Source organism: Myotis daubentonii, chromosome 14 (genome assembly GCF_963259705.1).
Source record: "Myotis daubentonii chromosome 14, mMyoDau2.1, whole genome shotgun sequence".
Classification (NCBI taxonomy): Eukaryota; Metazoa; Chordata; class Mammalia; order Chiroptera; family Vespertilionidae; genus Myotis; species Myotis daubentonii.
Genome location: NC_081853.1, coordinates 23,300,471 through 23,317,664, shown reverse-complemented (window position 1 = coordinate 23,317,664; position 17,194 = coordinate 23,300,471). Strand labels below are relative to the sequence as shown.

Here is a 17,194-nt window from a genome sequence, read left to right as displayed (position 1 = left end):
AATAAAAAATAGAGCTAGTATTCGACCCCAGGCAAACAGTATAGCTCTGGAAAATGAACCAGTACACTATTCAGCCTCTACAAATTACTAATGCTGATTCTAAGGATGTCTTTTGAGGTCTCAGGAATTCCTGACAAATCATTTCCAGGGATCACGAACTGAACTCCAATGTCATTTTGCAGTGGCAATATCTTATCAAGCCCCAAATCAAATGTTCCTTTAGATGCTTACAATTGTGGCATCAAAGTGCAGGGGGGAAGGAGGCACCTATAGAAAGACTTTGTGTTAAACATCATGTCTCAGACAAGAATAACAGCAATGAAGAAACCTATATTGTCTAGTGTCCAGACAGAGCAGATACAGAAAAATGCATCCCAGGAGAATCAGGATTTCCCTTTTGTAGAAACATTTCTAGAACTTTATTTCTTGGCAATCCCTAGTTTTTAACCATCAGATTGCAATGACTATGATCACAATTCTGTAAAAATTATATGTGGCATATACAGTCAAGATTGGAAGGGAATGCCCTAGCTGGTTTGGCTCAGTGGATAGAGTGTTGGCCTGTAGACTGAAGGGGTCAAGGGTTCAATTCTGGTCAAGGGCACATGCCTGGGTTGCAGGCTTGATCCCCAGTGAGGGGTGTGCAGGAGGCAGCCAATCAATGATTTCTCATCATTGATGTTTCTATCTCTCTCTCCTCTCCCTTCCTCTCTGAAATAAATAAAAAAACAATACACACACACACACACACACACACACACACACACACACACACTAGAGGCCCAGTGCACAAAAATTTTTGCACTCGGGGGGTTCCCTCAGCCCAGCCTATGCCCTCTTGCAGTCTGGGACCCCTCAGGGGATGTCCACCTGCTGGCTTAGGCCCGTTCCCTGGGGGATCAGACCCAAGCTGGCAGTCAGACATCCCTCTGGCAGCCCGGCAGCCCTCGGGGGATGTCCACTTACCAGCAGGGAGAAGACCTAAGCTGCAGTTGGACATCCTTAGTGCTGCTGAGGAGGCGGGAGAGGCTCCTGCCATCACTGCTGTGCTGGCAGCCATCAGCCTGGCTTGTGGATGAGCGGAGCTCCCCCTGTGGGAGCGCACTGACCACCAGGGGACAGCTCCTGCATTGAGCTCCTGCACTGAGCGTCTGCCCCTGGTGGTCAGTGTGTCATAGTGACCAGTGATTCCCAGTCATTCTGCTGTTAGGGTCAGTTTGCATATTACCCTTTCATTATATAGGACAGAGGCCTGGTGCATGGGTGGCGGCCGGCTGGTTTGCTCTGAAGGGTGTCCCGGATCAGGGTGGGGGTCCTGCTGGGGTGCCAGGCCAGCCTGGGTGAGGGGCTGATGGGTGTTTGCAGGCTGGTCACACCCCCTTCAGGGTGGGGGTCCCCCCTTAGATGCCTGGCCAGACTGGGTAAGGGATTGATGGCTGTTTGCAGGCTGGTCAAGGCCCCCCAAGTGGGGACCCTCACCCCATGGAGGTTTGGCCAGCCTGGGTGAGGGGTTGAGGGCCGTTTTCAGGCTGGCCAAGCCCCTCAGCGACGGAAGCTCCCAGCCTCTCCTTTTTTTCTTTTTATTCTGGGATTTATTTACCTTCTATAATAAGGCTACAACTCAGAACTAGCCAGGGCAGGCGGGAAGCTTGGCTTCCTCCATTGCCAGGGGCAACCCAAGCTCCTGCTCGCTCCAGCTCCATGTCCACGGCCGGCTGAAAGCAGGTATCCGGGGTTTATTTATCTTCTATAATTGAAACTTTGCTGCCTTGAGTGGAACTCAGAGCTGGCCGTGGCAGGCGGGAAGCTTGGCTTCCTCCATCACTGGGGCAACCAAGCCTCCTGCCTGCTCCAGCTCCGTGGCTGCTGGCCGCCATCTTGGTTGGGTTAATTTGCATATAGTCACTCTGATTGGCTGGTGGGCATGGCTTAAGGCATAGCAAAGGTACGGTCAATTTACATATATATGTGTAAAAAATTGGACGTTAACGTGGAAAAGTGGCAACTAACATTTGCTCACTTTTCTTATTATCCTATATAATAAAAGCATAGTATACAAACTGTCCCCTCAACCGGAGTTTTTCCAGAAGTTCGACCATGGGGCGGGCCAGCCAGGGGAAGGGAGGGACGCCCCAGCTGGCGGCTGGCAGCTGCTAGTGACCCTACCAGTGCACAAATTTCATGCCCTGGCCTCTAGTGGTTTTAATATCTGCTGTTACAATGATGTCTACACAATGTAATACTTTATTCTGTAAGGCAGCAACTTGGTTAACTGACCAATTTCCATGCATACCTGTCTAATGCCATGATGCCAGCCATGGTGATAGCACCAACAATACCAATGAGTTTGTACTTGAATATGGTGCTAGACAGCTGCTTCCTTATCACCAGATGCATGTCATCCTACAAGGAGACAATGATACAGAAAAGAAAAAGAGGAATGGTATAGCAAAAGAACCTACAGATATCAGGGGCAAAGAAACTAGAATAACAAGGGTTCTATCAGTCATTAACTGTGTGGCCTTTGGCAAGTCATTTCATCTCTCTGAGTCTCAATATTTTTCATCTATAAAAGGATCAGAGACAAATTATGAAATTTCCTAGAACAGTGCCTGGCACATGGTAGATATTCAATAATAAGTTATTGTTACTGTTGGATAGTTGCTCAATAAGCATATGTGAATTATCATAATGCTATTTACTGTTCAGCTAATAAAATTATGAAATAGAAATAGTTAGGATATGCACATTCAACATGATCCTTATTAAAATCCCAATAGCATTTTTTGCAGAAATAGAAAAACCCATACTAAAATTCAAAGGGGATTTCAAGGAACCCAAACAGCCAAAACAATCTTGAAAAAGAACAAATTTGGGGCTCACACTTCCCAATTTCAAAATTTCTACAAAGCTATAGTAGTCAAAAGAGTGTGCTACTAACATAAGGGCACACATATAGACCAATGAATAGAAAGAATTCAGAAACAAACCTTCATATTCACATAGATGGTCAATTGATTTTCCACAAATGGTGCCAAGACCATTCAATGGGGAAAGGATAGACTTTTCAAGATGCTGAAAAAACTGTATACTCACAATCAAAAAATGAAATTGGCTCAGCCAGTACTGCTCAGCATCAACCCATGAACCGGTTCAATTCCCAGTCAGGGCACATACCCGGTTTGCCAGCTTGATCCCCAGCAGGGGATGATTCTTTTCATCATTGATGTTTCTATCCCTTCCTCCCTCTCCCTTTCTCTCTCTGAAAAAAAAAAACTCACCAAAAACAAAAAAAGGGAAAAGACAACCCCCAGAATGGGAGAAAACATTTGTAAATCATATATCTAGTAAGGAATTAATATGCATAACACATAAAGAATTATTACACATTAAAAAAATAAAAACACACCCATTTAAAAACTGAGCAAAGAATGTGAACAGATGTTTTTCCAAAGAAGATATACAAATGACCAATAAGCACATAGATGTTCACCATTAGTCATTAGGGAAATGCAAATCAAAACCACAGTAAGATACTACTTCACACCCAGTAGAATGGTTATAATTAAAAAATTAAAAAATAAGTGTTGGTAAGGATGCAGATAAATGGAAACCCTCAACTATTCATAGGAATGTAAAATGGTACAGTTACTGTAGAAAACAGTTTGGTGGTTCTCAAAACATTAAACATAATCACCATATGACTCAGCAAATCTATTCCTAGGTATATATACAGAAGAACTGAAAATAGGGACTCAGTGAGAGACCTGTACTCTTTCTTACATTCCTAGTATCATTATTCACAATAGTCAAAAGATGGAAAAAGCCCAGTGTACATGAATGAATGAGTGGATAAAGTACATGTGGTATATACCTTAATACACATAAAATGGACTTTTATTCGAGCCATAAAAAGGAATAAAGTTCTAATATAGTCTTCAACATAGATGAACCTTGAGCATATTATGCTAAGTGAAATAAACCAAACACAGAAAGACAAATATTGTATGATTCTATTTAAATGAGGTACCTAATATGTAAATTCAGAGAAAGAGAGTAGATTAGAGATTACCAGGGGCTAGGGAGAAGGGAAATGGAAGATTATCACTTAACAGGTACCGAATTTGTTTTGGATGATGAAAAAATTCTGAATATAGGTAGTGGTGACTGCTGTACAACATTGTGAATGTACTTAATGCCACTGAATTGTATATTTAAATATGGTTAAAATAATAAAATTTATGTTATGTACCACAATTTAAAACAGTAATGACATAGCTCTAAATTAATGATATGAAGCTATCTCCAAACTGTACTGCTACATGAAAAAGATGTTCAGGATGCAAAATAAGAGGGTAAGGAGTAGAATAATAGATAAATAGAAATTTGTAAATGCTCAGAACATCTCAGAAAGCTATAAAATAGTAACAGTGATTGTCTTTAGAGAACTAGATGTCTAGAGGACTGAGAGGAGAGACTTATTTTTCACTACCTTCCCATACCTTTTGAATTTTGTATCATGTGCATATTACCTAGCCAATTTATTTATTTTTTTAATTTTTAAAGGGTGTTGGTTGTTCATAATTTAGTATGGATTACTGCCACAGGGTGGCACCAAAGATACAAAAGAGCCATGTGTTAAGATTCTAACCCAGTGGTTCTCAACCTGTGGGCCGCGACCCCTTTGGCGGTCAAATGACCCTTTCCAAGGGGTCGCTTAAGACCATCCTGCATATCAGATATTTACATTACGATTCATAACAGTAGCAACATTACAATTATGAAGTAGCAACGAAAATAATTTTATGGTTGGGTCACAACATGAGGAACTGTATTTAAAGGGCCAGAAGGTTGAGAACCACTGTTCTAAACTAATCTCTTATTTTAGTCCTTTGCCTGGCTTTTTAAATGAATGGTGTTCACAAAAGAAAACAAGCTCAGATGATGCAGAATGCTCTGTGCCCCCTAGGCACTCAGCGCAGAATATAAACTACTTTTCTTACTCAGTTTCATAGTTAGCTGATTACAGACCCATTTCCACACAGAAGGTCTAATACACCTAACATCTCAGTGCTTGCTCCACAGTAAGCACTTAATGTTTGTGGTAAGAAAATAATAAACAAATGCTGGGACTATGACTATGTACTCTATTTCGCCTACAACACAGGCTGGATTTTTTTTTTCTTTCTTTCAGTAAATTACAATTAAAAAGGTTTAAGATTCTTTCTCAACACACTACCCCTTACCTGGATGTGACTGCTGCCTTCAAGCTGTTGGCTAAATGCCAGCGTGCTGAGAAGATAGAAGAGTTTTCGTATTTGCCGAGGGGACATTTTATCCAGATAATCTAAAATGCCCTGTGACCAAAAAATGCAAATGATACGGTTAGGAACTAACATTTTTTTCCTTTAAAAAAAATTAAATCCTTATATGAAGCATATACAGATAGGCAGACATCTATTCCACGAAAACTCAGGTTCTCTAAAGCTAAGCTAAGACCCCAAAAGGGCAGAAATTCTTAGTCATCATAACATGTCTCTTCAATCTCCCTATTTTTCTTCTATTCTTCCCTTTTTCTTAGTGAAAACAATATTCTGCCAAATGTTATATCTCTGACCTTTTTCCCGTATCATCTCAGGTTCTATTTCATAAATTATTCTTTCTGGAGAATCACAAGGGAATTATTTACTTTTTTTTTTTTTAATCCTCACCCAAGGATATCTTTCCATTGATTTTTAGAGAGAGTAGAAGAGGGAGGGAAAGACAGAGAGAAATATTGGGAAACCAATTAATGTGTTTCTCTGTGCCCTTGACAGGAATCGAACCCTGGACTCTTCTGTCCATAGGATAACGCTCTATCCACTGAGCCAAAATGGCTAGAGCAGAATTATTTACTTTTTGACCTTGGGTAAAACCTCAGCATTCTCATCCCTAATACGGGGATAACACAGCCTACACAGTTACCTTTCAAAGTCCAGACTTAATTATGTTGGCTCCCTCATACAAACCTGGAATAGATTCCTACTGTCTGTAAGATAAAGTTGAGCCCGGCCAGCATGGTTCAGTGATGGAGCATCAATCTATGAACCAGGTCACGGTTGAATTCCTGATTAGGACACATGCCTACGTTTCGGGCTCAATCCCCAGTGTGGGGCATATAGGAGTCAACTGATCAATGATTCTTTCTCATCACTGATGTTTCTATCTCTCCCTCTCTCTTCCTCTCAGAAATCAATAAAATATATATATAAAAAAAGATAAAGTTGAAACTCTTAGCGTGGGATTTGAGACCATTCATAATCTGGTCCTGTCCTATGTCTTCTAAGCCTCACCTCCCACCACCTTTCACCATATATCCTCTTTGCCAAGCACGCTCATCTTCTTGTCATCTCCCAGGCACACCACAGACTTGGGTGCCAACCTGCTTCTGTTCAAACTGCCCTGTGCCTATATGCACTTTCTTCCTTTCCCTTATCAAATAATTCCCAACTTTCAAGAATCACCCAAATGTTATCTCCTCTTTGAAAACTTCTCCAGCTTGCCAGGTCAAATTAATTATTCCTGTTCTGGTGTATCTTTACTAGAGAATTCATCATGTATTTGTAATGACTATAAGTCTTACTTTCTATCATCAAAGGCAAGGACTGACTTTTGTATCCACAGACCGAAAATAGAGCCTATCACATAATCATAAAAAAGTATTTGCTGAACAAATACATAAATGAATTATTTTTTTGTATTATTTTCCATCACCTCACCTCCTCCTACCAAGAATGTCAATAGAGTATGAAATAAATTATTGCTAACTGATAGCAGCTATTTCTCAAATATCTGCAAGAAAGAAAAATGATTCAATATATGTCCATGAAGCGACTAGATACCTTCACAAAGACAGCATTCAGCCTCATAACAGATAGGTTTACAACTATCAGCTCTAGGAGAACATCCAATGCAATATCAACTTCGGCTTCATTCCCACTGCAGATATGGGTCACGAGGGCACCAATCACTTCCTATACAGAAAAGAGTCAACAGGACAGTATGAAGCAAAAATATGGAAGAGCCATCTTAAAGGGGTTCAAGCCTGAGGGCTTCCAATCTCAACTTGGTCAAAATCTCAATCCACCCTATCCCAGCGTCTAATTTTATTATCTAGTTTTCATTAATGTTGGATTCAGGAGGTTAAGATTATGCCAAATCTAACTACACTACCATCCAGTCATTTCCCATAATTATCTAGTGAACATTATCTAAGCCATTAATTTTCAACTGGTGTGCCATAAGAATTTTTAAAAACATGCAATACCTGACTACTTAGTCAGGAACACTGACCTCTTTTCCCTTAGATTGTCAAATAAAAAATGACAACAACCAAAACAATAGCCATCTGGTGTGAATGAATCAAAATTATACCTATTTTGCCTGGCCGGTATGGCTCAGTGGTTGAGCATCAACCTATGAACCAGGAGTTGTGGTTCGATTCCAGGTCAGGGCACATGCTCAAGTTGCAGGCTCGATTCCCCAGTGTGGGCATACAGGAGGCAGCCAATCAATGAATCTCTCTCATCATTGATGTTTCTACCTCTCTCTCCCTCTCTGAAATCAATGAAAATATATTTTGGGGGAAAAAATTATACCTATGTTTTTGTCAGATTGGCAAAAAACATATTTTTTGGAGTGCCGGAGAAAAAGTTTGAAAATTGCTAATCTAAACCCTCCTGATTTTTCTCCGTGGCATAGTCTTTCTCTTTTTCATATGGGTTAAATATTACCCTTTATGCTGTGATTGTATTTAACTTTTTGAAATTTACTGAAAAGATGGCCTTCGAGGATCTAAAGATTTTGGAAGTTTTTATCTGCTAAACTTGTATGTTTCAAGCAACATGTGCCATGATAGTGTTTTTAAAATAAGATGGTTCAAAAAAAAATGTCTTAGATGCCATTCTCCCTTTTCTTTATAATGCTGCTCCATATAGAGTCATCTGGCTTCCTCAATTGCAATAGCTAGTTCATGTCAACTGAATCTATTGCTGGTGTAAGTTTTTAAAACTTTTTCTTCGTTTTTTAAAGAGATCCACTTAAATGTGTTTTAACATTGTTAATAATAGGTATAGAATATATAACAAATACAAAATAAGACACTTTGTTCTTTTCATAATCACTTCCTACAAGTATAGTCCTCCCTCAGTGGATATGTGTTATTATATTTTGTGTCTCATGTTCATGGGAATAGGGCTATGCCCTCAGCCTTTCTTCTTCATTGGTATTTTGCCACATTTTTTTCCTAGGAAACTCCAGGCTCAACTGGCAGTTGACTATTTGCAGCTAAATTTTAAGACTACAATTCCTGTACTGTGAAGCTTCCTGACTACAGTTCATTTGGAGCATACTGGATCTGAATCTTCATTTTAGATTCAGAATTTTAGAGCTCAAAACACAGAGTTTGATCCTCCAATCCAGTCTCTTCCCTTTCCCGAGACTATCACTAGAACTAAGTTTTCCCAACTCCCGGTTCAGAGCTCTTTCTCCCTCACTGCCTTCAATCAACAAGCAATAAACATCAGATCACATGCAAGTCACTTGGAATAGCATTTCTTCCCTTTTCCCTGTTTGCTCTTTTCCAAAATAAATATTTCAACATACCTGCTGGCAGTAAGTATCAAAAAACTTAAATGCATATCTGTATAAGAGACTGCCAAATAAAATTATACTCTGGTCTAGGGAGTGCAACAAATTCTGAGCCAGCGATAGAATGGATGGACAAACATCCTTAAGAACCTTGAGGGGGAAGAAAAGAGAGAAAAAAGTTTTAGCACCAAGAATAGCTAACCATTTTGGAATGTGAGATATCTCCCAGTCAACTCTCATGTTAAATAAAGAAACCTTAATCTTCACTTTACCCAGAATAATTCTTCATCATTCTAGATTCAGCATATAAATAAGAATTGGCTTTGAAGCTCAAAGAAGTTAAACTACAACCTAATAGCACTGTTTGTGTCTGCCCAATATGAGACTAGAATCCAGATCTTTTAAGTCCCAATTTCCTCACTCAATTATACAACCCCCAAGTGATATATTAGGCTTGCTCTGCTTTAGTTATGATTTGAAATCAATCTACAAGGTTCAATACTAATTAGATAGATTTCTTTGAAAGATCGAGAACTAGTCTTGTCTTACCAAGAAGGCATTAATGGATGCAGAGTAAAACAAACAGTTACTAAGTCCACCTTTTTTTACCAATATCATTACAATAAAAAGAAAATCTTAATTAAGCAATAAACTGCTTTACTGAGAAAAATACAGTAAAAAATGATATATGGTTTCTGCTTTCTGGAAAATTATAGCCCAAAACATATATTATTGCCAGAAATAAGCACAGAAAGAACTGCAAGATAAAATAATACAAACACTGCCCTGGCCGGTGTTCTCAGTGGTTAGAGCATTGGCCCGTGCATTGAAGGGTCTTGGGTTCGATTCCCTGCATTGCAGGTTCGATCTCCGGCCCGGTTGGGGTGCATGTGGGAGGCAACCAATCGATGTGTCTCTCTCACATCAATGTTTCTCTCTCTCTCTCTCTCTCTCTCCTCCCCCGCCCCCCAGCCCCCTTCCTCCCTCCCTTCTATTCTCTCTAAAAATTAATGGAAAAAATATCCTTGGTGAGAACAAAAAAGTATCTACAATAATAAAAGTGTAATATGCTAATTAGACCAGAGTCCTTCCGGACGAAGCCATGGCAGTGGGGGCCGAGTCCCTTGCACGAACTTTGTGCATCGGGCCATGTATATATATACATACAAACATTAAATCCATTTCTAAATATAAAATCTAAGGCTCAACTATATATTTTCATTAGTTCCTAAGTCAAGTCCCAAAGTACTGCTACCAGTGTTCTAAGAAGGCATACATTTAATATCCTAAATATTCACCTGAAAACATCATTCTTAGCTTATAAAATCCTAATTTGAATGGTTTATACTTCAACAGGAATGATCACCTAAGGTCACAGGGTTGAATAGTCAAATAGTAATGGTTCAACAGATGCATGATTATGTCTCTATTAGCATTTCTTTGGTTCTGTATGCTGCGGGTTTTTAAAAACTACTTAGGCCCTGGCCAGTGTGGCTCAGTAGATTGGGTGACATCCTGTGCACCACCAGGTTGCTGGTTTGATTTCTGATCAAAGGCACATGCCCAGGTTGCAGGCTTGATTCCTGGTAAAATGAGTCCAAGAGGCAGCTAATCAATGTTGTGCTCTCAGATAGATATTTCTCTCTCTCCTTTCCTCTCTCTCTAAAAATCAATAAACTATTCTTAAAAACAAAAGAAACAAAACAACTTAAAACAGATACAAAAGGTAAGTCCGTCAAGTTGCAGATAACACAGAGGTAGACAGTTAAGATTTGAAAGTCTCGGCCCTGACTGGTTTGGCTCAGTGGATAGAGCGTCAGCCTGCAGACTGAAAGGTCCCAGGTTTGATTCCAGTCAAGGGCATATACCTTGGTTGCGGGCACATCCCCATTGTGGGGTGTGCAGGAGGCAGCTGATCGATGTTTCTCTCTCATCGATGTTTCTAACTCTCTATCCCTCTCCCTTCCTCTCTGTAAAAATCAATAAAATATATTTAAAAAAAAAAAAGAAAGTCTCAATCAGCTTGAATAATGGGCTGAAATTAACAAGATGAAATATTAGATGGGAGCTGTAAAGCCTTCCATTTTAGGTTAAAAATCATGTTACATTAAGTACGTAATTAAAACATGAGAATTAAAATACCTTCTATGAAAATGAATTTGGGGTTTACATCTAATAAGCTCAACATAAACCATTTTTGTGACCTTTTCACTAAAAAGTTAAAAAACAATCTTACGTTGGTTTTATTAACATCATAATGTCTCCATCAAGGTAAGTAATAATCCTACTAGGTTTTGAAATATACTGAGCTCCCTGTCAAATATCAACAGCTAGCAAAGGTGGTGTTGTTAATATTCCCACACTGGGTAGGAAAGGTTAAAATGACCTCTCTATACCTTTCACAATAATGTTGTCTGATTCTCTGACACTTACCAAGTAATGAACATAGAATGTACTCTGCAGCAGATCTTTGTGAAAGCAGCCTGACCGAATCTTATTTCTTAGCACCCTCTCAATGTACTTCTTTGCCTGAGTGTTGGTGCTATAGATGATTAGAAGCATCACCAGGTCAAAAGTCTATTGTCAATAAATATGCAACAACAGGAAAAGAGTTTAATAAGTCAATACATTTACTACAATGAATTAGCAACTTTAAATTTTTCCTCATTAAAACACAGAATGATGACGACACTCATTTGCTCAACATACCCATGGGAGTATCACCTACATTTCCACAAATCCCAAAATATTTTTCAGAGAAATAAAGGTGCCACAACTATTAACCACTGGTATATTTTAAGAAAACATTGGAATACAAGTGAAAGTGATATTATTACAGAAAGAACTTCAAATATCTTCACAATTCTTAAAGAAAAAAGATCAAACAACTTGCCAACTTCAGTATATATTTTCATTAATATTAGAAAAATTACTGTGTGAAAAGTTGGACTGTAAATATCTGTCAAATGAAAAAGGTTAAATAAATTATGATAGGCACTTTCAGAATATTATACAGCTATTAAAAATAAGACTCTCTTGCCGAAGCCGGTTTGGCTCAGTGGATAGAGCGTCGGCCTGCGGACTGAAGGGTCCCGGGTTCGATTCCGGTCAAGGGCATGTGCCTGGGTTGCGGGCATATCCCCAGTGGGAGATGTGCAGGAGGCAGCTGATTGATGTTTCTCTCTCATCGATGTTTCTAACTATCTCTCTCCCTTCCTCTCTGTAAAAAATCAATAAAATATATTTTTAAAAAAAATTAAAAAAAATAAGACTCTCTCTCCCCTTCCTCCTTCCCTTCCACTCAGTTGAGCATCCTTCCAGTACCACAAGGTCAATGGTTTGATTCCCGATCAGGGCACATGTCCAGGTTATGGGCTTGATCCCTGTTAGGAAGAGTGCAGGAGGCAGCCAATCAATGTTTCTCTTTGATCAATGTTTCTATCTCTCTCTCTCTACCTTCCTCTCTCTCTAAAATCAACAAAAAAACATTTTTTTTTAAAAAGAAATTCAATCATCTGGCTTCTTGACAGAAGAAGACATTTCCAGAATTAAGAGAGATCCAGTATCGTTGCCTTTATAGTGGATGGATTCACTCTGGTCAGATTTACATACATAAAGAGAAGTAAAACATGGGATGCCATTATCTTGACAATTCTATTTGGTGGGAGGGAAGACAATCAGACAGATACAGGGACCTGACTGATGATCCAGGTGACTCTAGTCTTCAACTCCTCAGCAGTAGGGACTTGGCTTCTTTGCAACTCACTATGCTTATTTGGAATGTTAACATTTTCTCTTATGGATATTTTAGGCTTAGTTTATTGCCAGAATAAATGAGCAGGGAAGACCATCTGGCAAGTCACCCACTCATATCATCTTCCCCAGACAGCTTGTTTTTATTAGAACAGCTAGAGAAGGCATAGAAAGGATGACTGGAGGAAGCAAGAAAAAAAGGAAAAAAACACTAGCCAATTTCACTAATTTTAATACTTAAAATTCATAGTATGTTAACATTACCTTATGTTCAGACTCTGGGGCAATGTGTTCAATTGCCTAGAAAAACAAGGGTCACAAATATATTACAACACGTTAGTATAATACTTCTCACTTTATTCAGCATGCCTTGTTCTCTTATTTGAGAACCAAGCAACCATCATCTATCATTTCTTCCTGAATGACTTTTAAGACTTTTATTTCAACTTACCTTTACTTATATATCTATCACTAATTGCCACCCATTTCTTCCTTACTATTTAAAGTTTCAAAGAGCTCACTCACCTTAATCCAAGCATCAGAAATGGTTTTCTCATATCTAACAGCTGACTTTATTATGTCAAAAACAAGAAAAACACAGTCCTCATCACTGTTTTCTTGGTTTCCTGAAGAACTAAAGAAGCAGAAAGGGAATAAAATCATTCTTCCACTTAACAGAGAGGTACCTGGGTTCCTGTTTACTAGCCAAGTAGCCTGGAACAAATCACAACTTCATGTGTAAATGGCTAATAAACTTGTACAGCAGTCTATCTGGGATTGATATGAATAGCCAAGAGAATACACACACACACACACACTACACACACACACACACACACACACACACACTTTGACTTGAGAAAATGTACAGTAATCCATGAGTATAATATTACTGCCATTCTTTATAGTTGTAAATATTAAGATCTACTGTCCTGGCTTCAGGATAAATGTCAGAAAACTTTCCTTGCTTATGTGAGAAAAAGGATGGTAATAGTCAATGAGCTTATACCGTGTTTGGCCTTTATTTTTCATCTTGCTTTGGGAAGCCAGAAACCATGGTGGCAAAATACAATGCTGCACATCCAACCTCTCCCGAAGCTCAGAAATTACCTGCGGAAAATAAATATTATCTATGTGTTCTGTTCGTGCATAGCAGACAGGCACAGTCCACTCTCTCAAAGGAACTGTAACAATGTCCTGAAAGACTGAGGAAGTAGGATTATTAAATGTTAGACAAGACATTTTGAAAAAGAGTTGATGAAAATAGCTAATACAAGTATAGTATGCCATACCCTTTAAAATCCCAGAACTTGGAGGTATTACACTGAAATAGCAAATATATCCTGTAGCAGCTTATATAGAGCAATAAATCTGGTCAATAGCTCCCCTTCATACTATCTGGATTCATGAGCTTTATAAATTAGTTTGTACAGAAAAGAGCGATTAGAACCTACTAATTTAAATAATTTATCTTCATCTAGGTTAGTCTTTTATATATATCAATATATATACACACATATCTGTGTGTGTGTGTGTGTGTGTGTGTGTGTGTGTGTGTGTGTGAATTGATTTCAGAGAGGAAGGGAAAGAAAGAAACATCAATGAGAGAGAATCACTGATCGGCTATCTCCTACATGCTCCCTACTGGGGAATGAGCCCAAAACATGGGCATGTGTCCTGACTAGGAATTGAACTGTGACCTTTTGGCTCATAGGTCGACACTCAACCACTGACCCATGCCGGTCGGATTAGGTTAGTCTTTTTTTATTGCTGAATTTCATAAGAGCACCACTACACTTCTCTGTACTCTCTAGGGCAGCAGTTCTCAACCTGTGGGTCGCGACCTCTTTGGTGGTCGAACGACCCTTTCACAGGGGTCGCCTAAGACCATCCTGCACATCAGATATTTACATTACGATTCGTAACAGTAGCAACATTACAGTTAAGTAGTAGCAACAAAAATAATTTTATGGTTGGGTCACAACATGAGGAACTTATTTAAAGGGCCAAAAGGTTGAGAACCACTGCTCTAGGGTCTAGCACCTATTAATGTTTGTTGGGAAATACTAGGGTACCTCAAGTGCATCCATGGCTGTTATGGAATGAAGAATGAACTTGATTATCACAGGTAAGTCCTTCAATTTGACAGATGACAGCTTACTCATTACCAACTGGCGGACCTAATCATAAAAAATATGAAAACATTAAACATTTCAAATTAATACTTCAACTTAATACTGACTTGGTAGGTAAAATTAGAAAAATCACTTCTCTCACTCAGTTTTCTCACATGTAATTCAGGAAGAAAGATACCATGTTTTATTTTGTTCCAAATTATAAGCTTTCAATTGTTAACACCACAGTTCCTTGTGATAAATGTGTGCTATATTTTGAAGCCCAAATTTTCCACTGTCTAGAGCAGCGGTTCTCAACCTGTGGGTCGCGACCCCTTTGGCGGTCAAATGATCCTTTCACAGGGGTCGCCTAAGACCATCCTGCATATCAGATATTTACATTACGATTCATAACAGTAGCAACATTACAGTTATGAAGTAGCAACAAAAATAATTTTATGGTTGGGTCACAACATGAGGAACTGTATTTAAAGGGCCAGAAGGTTGAGAACCACTGGTCTAGAGGAAAGTATAAAAAATTGTTATTTCTATGGAGAGCAGTTTGTAAATATTCAAGCAACATAGATTACCACTAAAACTTACTGCTTAAAACATAGCAGTGAACCTCTCAGAGTATGACACCTGAAATTCATTGAAAAAAACAAAAGGGATCAAATGTCATTCAATATTGCTTCAAAAGGAAATTGCCATTACATAGATTGCTCCCAAGCAATGACTAACTGACACTGGCTGTGGAAGGTGAGAGAGCAGAATCTTCCCTACCTTAGACAGGAGCTGCAGGTCAAGTCGGAGGCTGGAAAGGACATCCAGGATGGGTACAGTAAGTGAAGTATTCTCTGTTAGAAGGTCACTGTGAATGGTGGAAAAAAAAGTTGTGCAACTTTTAACAGAGCTGGGCAGATAACAACTTGGGAAAATCACTAGAGTATGGGAAGAAAGGATATTCTTACTTCCCATTAAGTTTGTTCATAGCATGTTTCATTAAAAATTGTTCTGATTAAAAAAATACGTGTTCATTATAAAAAATTCAGACAACAGAGTAGAAACAAGATGTCCTCCCTCAGCATTCCCACTACTCAAAACAAAGGAAACCCACTATTGAGTTTGGTACATATCCTTCCTGAGAAAAGGAAAAAGAAAATCTACCATTATAATGACATGTGATAAATATGATAGACATATGTGCAGGGTGCTACAGGAATAAAAGGTAGAGAAGGACAGTGATAGAGTCTAAGAGAAGGCTACCCAAAAGAACAAGCTGGAATTAAGCAGCAAAGTGGACGGTATAGTGCTATACCCAGAGGGAACATCCTGCCCAAAAGCACAAAGACAAGAAATCCCTGAACATTTTTGGAGGTAGCTTTGCAGACAGCTAGAGAAAAAGAAGTATTACAAACCAAATGTTTAAAAACTACTACTTCCAGGATAAGTGAAGTTGCATTAAAACAGAAACACTAGTCCTAGCTCATTTAGCTCAGTGGATAGAGTCGGCCTGTGGACTGAAGGGTCCCAGGTTTGATTCCTGTCAAGGGCACATGCCCAGGTTACAGGCTTGATCCCCAATGGGGGTTGTGCAAGAGGCAGCTGATCATTGATATTTCTCTCTCTCTGTCTCTCCTTTTCCCTCTCTGAAAGCAATAAAAATATATTTTAAAAACACACAAACTAGAAACACTATTACATAAGGATACTGTTCTCCTCTTAATTACTGCCCTAGCACAATTACTATTTTTCACATAAATGATAATAAATAGTGAGTCTTGGCAAAGGATCAGATACAGCAATGTGCATTAGAATGAATCATTTAGGAACCAAAGAATGTAGATGTTTAATAAGCTTCACAAATGATTTGGATATGTACTCATGACTGAGAACCCCTGGGGTGGAGGAAATGCTAAGGAAACAAAGGGAACATGTTAAAATCTCCATAGACAAAATTTATATAACTAATCTTAAGCCAGATTGCATATTCACAATAGGTAGACCTTTAAAAGAAAGTAGATAGGTCAACTAAATATATACAAATTAGAAAAACAAGTCAAATCCTGCACCCTACTTACTGTAGGCAGGTATCCTCTTTCATACAAAAAAGAACACATTACTACTGTTTTCACACTGCAGTGATAAGACTCCCAGAGTGGAGCCTTGCTTAGAACGGCAACAAGGTGCTCACCCACCTGAGTTCTTTCCCCACATCTGCATGCTGAGAATCCCCTAGGATCTCAGGTAGGCTGGTGATAATGTCATGCTGAAGGTGCACTGGAGCAATACTGATCAGCTGCATGATCTTGGTGGTGAGATCCTACAGTGGAGGATACTATTAGAATTGGAGCATATTACCAGGAATAGAGAAAAACTTCCTACTCATGAAATGTACAGCTGGAATTATTTTGTGACAACTACACACACATTCAAGCTCGAAGCTAAATTTCAGAGATGAATGACCCAGAAATTTTCATACAAGGGATGGTAAATAGGAAAAAAAGTAGGGTGGATGGTTTATCTAACTGGTTTGTTATATATTTTATTTCATTTAATCTTCACAATAATTTCCATTTTTAAAATGTGGGGCTATGTGTTGCTCAATGATACACAGTAAATGACAGACCCCAAATTCCAGCCCAGGTGAAACTCCCTAAGCAATGTTCTTCCAAGTAAAGATTAAGCCTTGGAATATC

At 38.9% G+C, this 17,194-nt stretch overlaps 2 protein-coding genes across 3 annotated transcripts in view; one reads left to right on the top strand and one right to left on the bottom strand.

Annotated features, from left to right (window-relative positions):
- CIDEC (cell death inducing DFFA like effector c) overlaps positions 1-17,194 on the top strand; it is a 188,533-nt gene that overhangs the window by 56,259 nt on the left and 115,080 nt on the right. The gene's annotated exons all lie outside the window — the stretch shown is intronic.
- Positions 1-17,194, bottom strand: part of FANCD2 (FA complementation group D2) — a 71,295-nt gene that overhangs the window by 30,275 nt on the left and 23,826 nt on the right. For both annotated transcript variants that reach the window (XM_059663506.1, XM_059663505.1), the window contains exons 9-19: positions 16,694-16,818; positions 15,279-15,366; positions 14,457-14,561; positions 13,391-13,491; positions 12,907-13,015; positions 12,646-12,681; positions 11,062-11,205; positions 8,644-8,778; positions 6,882-7,013; positions 5,247-5,357; positions 2,294-2,403 (exon numbers count right to left, since the gene is read on the bottom strand). In XM_059663506.1, the coding sequence (XP_059519489.1) occupies positions 2,294-2,403; positions 5,247-5,357; positions 6,882-7,013; positions 8,644-8,778; positions 11,062-11,205; positions 12,646-12,681; positions 12,907-13,015; positions 13,391-13,491; positions 14,457-14,561; positions 15,279-15,366; positions 16,694-16,818 (1,196 nt within the window). The remainder of the gene's footprint in view (positions 1-2,293; positions 2,404-5,246; positions 5,358-6,881; positions 7,014-8,643; positions 8,779-11,061; positions 11,206-12,645; positions 12,682-12,906; positions 13,016-13,390; positions 13,492-14,456; positions 14,562-15,278; positions 15,367-16,693; positions 16,819-17,194) is intronic.